At 38.5% G+C, this 8,479-nt stretch overlaps 1 protein-coding gene across 1 annotated transcript; it reads left to right on the top strand.

Annotated features, from left to right (window-relative positions):
* The first annotated feature begins 6,541 nt into the window (after positions 1-6,541).
* Positions 6,542-7,357, top strand: LOC138339432 (uncharacterized). The gene is made up of 2 exons (XM_069291029.1): positions 6,542-7,109; positions 7,218-7,357. Exons 1-2 carry the CDS (start codon positions 6,542-6,544, stop codon positions 7,355-7,357), a joined length of 708 nt encoding a protein of 235 aa, XP_069147130.1.
* The last annotated feature ends 1,122 nt before the right edge of the window (positions 7,358-8,479 follow it).

Below are 8,479 nucleotides of genomic sequence, written 5' to 3'. Positions count from 1 at the left end.
ATCTAGTCTTAAAAACACATATACGGAGTATATTTACTTGTCCTTGCACACAAGATCCACTAGCTCAGTGGGCTTTTAGGACCAGTAATCTCACGATCATAATCTAGACCACACACGAGACTGGCGTTGTTGACCTCTAAGAGGTCGCAGACAAAGCCTACATACGTAGTACTTACTTCATCTAGGTTAATTTTAGCGAAAAATTTGAAATTCTTTTGTTTCGTAACATACATTTATGCATACTACTTAACATCATAGGCGTTCACAAATCAATCATCTAATAAAGAGATAATCAAATGAAAGAATCAGATCATAATTTTACTAAACGCATTTTTGCCAAAACGGCACCACTACAAAGTCTCAACAAAAGTGGAAACACAAAAGGAACATGCTCCAATAGCTATAGCTTACAACTAAGCTAGATAATAACGGTAGACATTCACGAAAGCATGAGAGCCTACCAAGTCCGGATGAAAGATCCACGTCCGGATAGCTGCAATGTCAACCTGTAATCTCTAGCGTCCATCTGTGGTTGCACCTAAAATAGTACACTTGTATGGAATTAGTACAGACTTGTACTAAGTATGGGTACATGAAAGCACAGACCAAGGACATGCATGAGTAAGAACAACTCTTTCCTAACAACATGATTATGGAAAGCCAAGTATGTGGACTTGCCAAAATGGGATTAGGAAAGTTAGTGAACTTTCCAAATTTGGATTAGGAAAGTCATGTCATGAGAGTAACATGCATCATCATAATTATCATACTTCACACAACACATAACATCTAACACATAGGACATATCGTTTTGCATATAGCACATAACATCTTAAACATAACACATATCATTTTGCATATAGCACATAACATCTTTCATATCATTCACTCATATGTCATGAGACCTTGAAATCATGGAGTTGACATTACGAATTCCCAAAATGAGGCTCAACATATGGGACCTCAACTAGGGAGCCCTCTTTAGAAAACACAGAGTTTGCTTTATTTATTCATACATACTTCTATTTATTTCATTCATAGGCTAGTGTGGACACCATCTATACCTAGGATGTAGTTTAAGACTTTCATTGGGTTCGTTGTGCAATGATCAAGAATGAACTAGTGTCGTTACTTAGGTCAAGCTCACCTCTTGATTATCCTATCCTTACACCTTTGGTATCATTTATTTCATTATGTGTATCATTTGAGGATGATCTCATTCAATCATTGGGAACATTATCTTTAACCATCTTAGATCATGTGAGCATGATGACATCCAGTGTCTCCTTCATACCGAAAAGACATGGAATCACCGGCTAAAGTGACCCAAAAGATGCTAGTGTACATAGAAATTAAACCTCGTCAGATCCTTATATTGGCACTATCGATTCGAAGACTAGGAAATATAAGGAGACCCATAACCTGCATGCCGAACAGACTCATCTAATGGGAGTTACGTGAACCTACGCCCTTCCGGAAATAAGGCATCACCGCTCATAGCTAGTCTATCTGTACACAGTATAAAGTTCCATTACATTCAACTCAAACGTCTTGGAACCTTCCTTCTAGTAGGATGACATCATAGCTCAATAGATGATTTCTTATCTCATCATTACTATTAAGTGTATATTAATCTCAATACTTTCATTAGAGTGTTCATAGAGACTTGTCACTTCATTAACTTTACACTATCATGGTTGAGTACGTTTTGGTAACATTTACTTAGGCTCAATTGAGATTGCTCCTCATCTTTTACATTAGCCTCTTATCATGTTGTCACCACATTAATTAACTTTAGAACATTTTATCTTCATAATTACTCACCCCTTATTACGTGAATTTTCATTTCATCATATGCCAATGCACTTGGCCATTTAGTGTGTTTCACACTCTTACTTAACCCTCTTAGGGTTTGATCATTTCATTGTTCATTTCATCTTATGCCAATATACTTGGTCATTTAGTGTGTCTCACACTCTTACTCATCCCTTCTAGGATTCATCATTTCATTATATAGATCTTAGTTTCACTTACTTTTAAATGTATGCTATACTTATTAGTTTATATATACAAGCCATGAGTCTTCATTCATAGTTCGTTTAAGTGATTCATATCTTTTTAATATTATTTGGTACAAGACTTATGCATCTTTTATGTAAGCCAAGATTTCAATTTCGATCTATGTGGGCAGCATTACTTTAAATATTTCTTTACGTATGACTTACGTATCGATATAGAACTTGGGGAAGGGAACCCGATTTCGAATCCCATAGTTAATACTTTCATTTTTTTTTCTATTTTGATCCATATGGCTTGGGGACCCAACGTCGAGCCCCAATGCCTTCATATTATTTTTCCTTAATTTCTTCCTTCATTTTTTGCTCATTGGGACTAAGAGGATCTGGGATTGAAACCCCATAACCTCATTTTATTTTAATTTATTTCTTTTTTAATTTCTCTTCTTTTGTCCATTGGGGTGTGTGTTCGAACCCCCATAGCCCACTTTAATTTTTTTCCGTAGTTTTCCTTGGTTCTGCCTAGAGGTCGTAGGTTAGATTCCCACACACCTCAACCTTTTATTTTTCTTTTTATTCATTCTTACATCTGATTGAGAGGTGGTGGGTTCTAATCCCAATCCTCTCATTTCTTTTTTTTATTACATTTTTTGTTCAAGGCACATGGGTCCGAATAACACATGCCACATTCTCTTTTTCTACATCATTTCAATTTGTTTTAACATGGTAATGTTACGGGTTTGATTCTCAGTGGCCTCATGTGTTTTAATTCATTTTTACATAGCATGATAATCCCCTTAGCTTTGGCGAAACTCATCAACAAGCTGTTGGAAATTTTTACAGCATAACTTCTCACCTTTTTTCACATTAAATGTTTAGACGTTTTAAGTAGTTTTTAGTGAGTTATTAGTTGCATTTTAATGGATTCATTTGACTATTAGTTTGCACCTAAATCAGCATTTTTACATCACTTATTAACATCACAATTTAAGCATGTTTGTGCACATGCAATACAACCATAAACATGTAATTTTTGAACTTGAATCCAACAGTGTATATAACGGCTACACATTGCACACACATCATTATTCACCTTATTACATACAACTTGCTCAATATTCATATAATTCCAAACACGCACACATAAACATAACCATCACGAAAACACATTACATCCCTGATTTCTACCAGCAAACATACCCAACCTATGATTTGATGGGAGCTAGTGACAAGGACATGCAACAGGGAACAACCCTAGTTTTCGAATTTGAATATACAAAACCTTAAGGGATATCTTGATAAAGGGACCAAGTGATATACCGTGGTTTCACGGTTTTATTAATACTTTTTCCTTAAGTTTAGTGAAAACTTCTTAAGTTTAGTGTGTCCAAAAGCCTTTTTGTGCTAATTTTTATATAAGTTTCTCTTTATTTGCAGGAAATCTGTCCAAAGATGAATGCAGAGATTTTGAGCGAAAAAATGTAGAAGAGACCACCTATGGAGCTTGTGACGGTCCGTAGGTGGCAGCGTAGTGCAGCTACTGAAGGAAGATGGGGAAGTCTGACCAAGTGTGGGGTTACGGAGTCCATGACGGTCCGTCGTGTCTATGACGCTCCATCCTGCATGTTCGTCATGAAGTTCAAAGAAGTAGTCCCACTACCCATATTCCGAGAGTTTAAGTGTTTTGAAATGAAGACACTCGACGGACCGTTGCGCCTATGATGGTCCGTCATACTTTTCGTCGAGGGTAATAAAAAAAGCAGCAAAAGAAATTGCACAAGTATGGGATGACGGAGTCCATGACGGTCCGTCGTGACCACGACGATCCGTCGCGAGGTCCGGAGACTCATCCGCGTTTTTACAGATTTCAAGAAAATAGAGTCCTTGTTTAATTATGTTTTTATTTTCTATAACTATATCAAAAACCTCATTTTTGAGGTTAGACTATGTATTATTAGGTTAGACTTCGTATTATTGGTTAGACTCTGTATTGTTAGACACCGTATTAGTAGAACTCGCCTTAATGCTACTTGCCGCACCAAGGAGGTAGATAATAGGAAAAGAATGATCAACATAGATTTTGTGTATACTATCTAATAGGCTAGTATTGATTGGTACGAGTTAATAACTTAGTCAAATATCGAATACGATGGTTAATATGAGGTAAAGATAAGGGTTATGATAGCAACACACACGTAGCCGGACCAAGATGCGGAGTGAGTTTTTCTAGATGCCGGACCAAGGATTTAGAAATACATAACTTATCACTTTGCATGCAAGATACTAGGAAAGAATTGTTATAGTTAGAATTATCAAGTTATGAACCTGTGGGGAATACGTAAACCCTAGTTACTTTGATTAATTGATTAAACTCCAACATTCAAAGTTATTAAGTGTCTCTTTCAATCTCGTTAGTTATTTTCATTCATTTAGTAATAGAAATCCCCTTTTATTGTTTTTGCTTTCGAAGGAAGTAATTGACCGAACAATAGTAATAATAGGTTAAAATTAAGTCTAAACTATTTTCCTCGTGGGAACGTTCCTAACATCACTAGTTGGGTTATTTACTTGACACAACCGCTTTACTTCTTATTTAAGAAGTAAGGTTGAGCGTATCAAATTTTGGCGCCGTTGCCGGGAAAAATAGCTTTTAGATTAACTTAAAATTATTACTTTTCTTTAGTTGATATTTTCTTGATTTTACTTTGTTTTATTGTTTTTGATTTGTGTAGAACCACCCTCCTTGTATGCCAAACACACGGAGAGGAAGAGAACCCTTGTTTCCCTACAATCACGAATTAGAGCGTACACTACGCAACATGAATCGAAACTTGGAAATCAATGATGATGATCCAAACCAGAACATCCCAGCTCCGGTTGATGTTCATGGTTAGTTGTTACCCGATGCTCCGGGTGAACACCAACAGAGGGGACAAAATCCCGTTCCACGGCCCCAAGCATACTACAGAGGCTATGATAACATAGCACACTTCGATGGGCCACTTCTCTTGCCTCCTCTACCCACAAGCCACACCTTTGTGGTAACTAGTAGCCTGATGCAAATGCTCAGTGCCAGAGGTTTGTTTTCAGGGCTACATTGTGAGGATCCACAAGCCCATATAGCTAGGGTAAGGGTAGTGTGTAAAAGCTGTGTGGGGAGGCCTGATTGGATTTAGATGTAATAGGGCTCAGAGTGTTTCCTCTCTCATTGACGGAAGAGGCTGCTATATGGTTCACTAATCTCCCGTACAACTCAATTTTAACTTGGAACCAACTAAGGGATGTTTTCTCAGCACGCTACTATCCGGTCTCCAAGAAACTAAACCACAAAGACAGAGTGAACAACTTTGTGGCACTACCAGGAGAGTTAGTAGTTCTTGGGATAGATTCATCTCATTCTTGAGAAGTGTTCCAAATCAACATATAAATTATGAGTCACTAAAGGAATACTTCTATCGGGGACAGGATGATAATAATAAAGCGGTGTTGGACAATATAGCAGGTGGATATTATGGAGAATGACCTTATGCTGAGATTGCTGAAAAATTAGAGAAAATCTCCCGAAATAATAAAGCTTGGAGTATTAGGAAGTCAGATACCGGGAGAAACACCTTCGCAGTGCAGTCCACTCACAACCAGCAACAGATGAGATTCGTGAAGAACTGGCTCATATGAGAACTGAGCTTGGGTAGGTATTAAAGCATGTCCCTGGGGGTGCATAAAAGGTAAATGCAATCAACTACTTGTCGAAACCACCGCCACCTAATGATTAAAACTATTATGCGGAGGACACCTATGCAGTAAATGAGCTGGCGGGGGGTTTCCAACCGAGAACCCAAGGCTCAAATCATGATAATTTGCGCAAAGGTCAAGGGAACCATGGTCGGATCTATGGTCAGTACTACCGTGAGGGTTATTATATCCGAGATGGAAACTACAACCGCGACAATAACTTCAACAGGGGTAACTACGGTAACAAAAATGATAGGATTGAGCCCTATGTCCCTCCTAAAAATTGTGAAGTTACTCCTAGGGATGATGGAGATAGTATGGCACGAGTTGAGGATATGTTGCACAAAATGATGAGGAGGTTTGATGCTAGTGATGAGCACATTAAAGAGTTAAGGTGCGATTTAGGAAGTAGTAGGCAAAAAGTCGATACTCATGCAATATCGATTAAGCAGATCGAGTTGCAAATGGCCCAATTATCTGCGACAGTGAAGACACGGCAACCGGGCACTCTTCCTAGCAACAGTGTCCAAAATCCAAAAAATGATGCGCACTGTATGGTAATCACTACTCGGGGTGGTAAGCAACCCATTGACCCACCTATGCCGTCTAATGAGGAAAAGTTGAGAAAGGATGATGATAAGGTGGTAAAGGGTAGTGGTGAAGCAGAAGAGAGCATTGGAAAAGATGCAGAAGTCCCTATGAAGGTAATTCCAATGCCTAGACCACCACCACCACCCTTCCCTCAAAGATTAGTCAAAAAGACCGAGCATGGTAAATATCGGTGTTTTATAACAATGCTGAAGCATCCTTCTATCAATGTCCCTTTGGTAGAAGCTCTTGAACAAATGACCGGTTATGCCAAGTTTATGAAATATCTGGTTACAAATGAAAGATCGGTCACTTTCGAGGATGATGATAGACTGCAGCATTGTAGTGCTATTGCTACAAGATCTCTCGTACAAAAGAAAGAAGATCCGGGTGCGTTCAATATTCCTTGTACAGTCGGGTCATTACATTTTGCGAAAGCATTATCTGATCTGGAGGCAAGAATAAATCTCATGCCCCTCTCGATTTACAATAAGTTGGGTTTGGGTGACCCAAAACCCACTGCGATGCGGCTACTGATGGCTGATCGAAAAGTGAAACAGCCTATAGGGATACTTCATGATGTGCTAGTAAAAGTGGAGTCATTCATATTTCCCGCAGATTTTGTTATTCTTGATTGTGAAGTCGATTTTGAAGTGCCAATTATTCTTGGGAGGCCATTCCTTACTAGAGGTAGAGCCGTAGTTGATATGAAAAAGGGGCAGATGAAATTTTGGTTGGACAATGAAGAAGCGACCTTCAACATTTGTAGGACCGGTGAGCTCCAATCGTTATCCGCCATATCCCACAAAGAAAAGATGAAGAAGGAGAATGAAGAAAAAAGTTCATAACAAGAGTTTATGGTTGGGGATTTGGTACTTTTAGATAGATCTGGGTTGCCTTGTCTTCCATGCAAGCTCATTTCCAAACGGACAAGCCCTTACTTGATACCCCAAGTATTCCCTCATGGAGCAGTTGAGTTAAAAACCAAGGAGGGAGTGCGGTTTAAGGTGAATAGAAAATGAATAAAACTCTATTTTGGGCATACTGCATCGGTTAATGAAGTTGTTGACACCCAATTTTTGACCCACGTCGGTATAAATTAATTATCGAGCTTCGTGAGTTTTCCAAATTATTTAAGTTGATTAGTTTTATAAATCTTGCGAAAATTAAAAAAAATATGTAATATATATAAATTAAAAATATGTATATAATACGGATTTTATGCTACTTATCATAATTTTAGATAGTATATATATATATTACATAATTATGTATATAATTAGTATATTTTATGATTATTTAAAAGTTATATATGTGTGTGTGTGTGTGTGTGTGTGTGTGTGTGTATGTATATGTATGTGTATATGTATATGTATATGTGTACTATATCTTAAGTTTAGAAGGTATTCTATTAAAATAGTTTACTTTAAGTCACAACTATATTTTGAATCATTATTTTATGATTTAAATAATTTTATTACTAAACAAATAGGCACGTTAATAAATTTATACCAAATTCGTTTTAAATCAATTGGCTATTATTCAAATGGAACTCTTTTTCCATTTAATTGTGAAGAGCCAAATTTGGGCCCTCACCTTATTCCTAACTCCCAGGCCCAAGTTTCCTTTCCCAAACCCCATTTATTCTCAGGCGACCCAAACCCCATTTAAACACCCACTAAATTAAACCCAGGCCCAAACGTCCATACCGAATTTCCCAGGCCCAGCATTTTAATCCAAACATCCCCTCAACCCAACCCAATTCAAACCCAACATCCTACCCAGCACCCATCCCTTTCCTCCCTCTTCCTCTCACATCAATCCAAAAACAGACAATGAAACAACCCCCAATACCCAGAAAAACGCAGAGAAAACAGACCCAAAAATGGAAACGGGACCCCCCCATGCTCTCTCCTCGTCGCGTCTCTATCCCTCTCCCTCCCTCTCTCCACCACGCGCCCCTCCCCTTCCTCTTCCCCTGCTCCTCACGCCTTTCCCAGAAACAGAAGATGCCAAAAACATCCCCCAAAATGCGACAAACCTAGAAAACGCCAGCATCCCGCGTCTCTCCCTCACCCGTCCATCTTTCCTCTTCTCTCTCCCTTCGCGCTCGTACAAACTCTGTACGCAGCAATGGGCGCCTG

The sequence above is a fragment of the Solanum lycopersicum genome, chromosome 11 (genome assembly GCF_036512215.1).
Source record: "Solanum lycopersicum chromosome 11, SLM_r2.1".
In the NCBI taxonomy this organism is placed as follows: domain Eukaryota; kingdom Viridiplantae; phylum Streptophyta; class Magnoliopsida; order Solanales; family Solanaceae; genus Solanum; species Solanum lycopersicum.
This window is presented reverse-complemented; position numbering and strand designations above follow the sequence as displayed.

Coding starts and splice junctions, on each gene's coding strand:
- LOC138339432 (XM_069291029.1), top strand. CDS start 6,542: ATGCTGAAGCATCCTTCTATCAATGTCCCTTTGGTAGAAGCTCTTGAA. Junction 7,110..7,217: donor CTTCAACATTTGTAGGACCG/GTGAGCTCCAAT, acceptor TGGTACTTTTAG/ATAGATCTGGGTTGCCTTGT.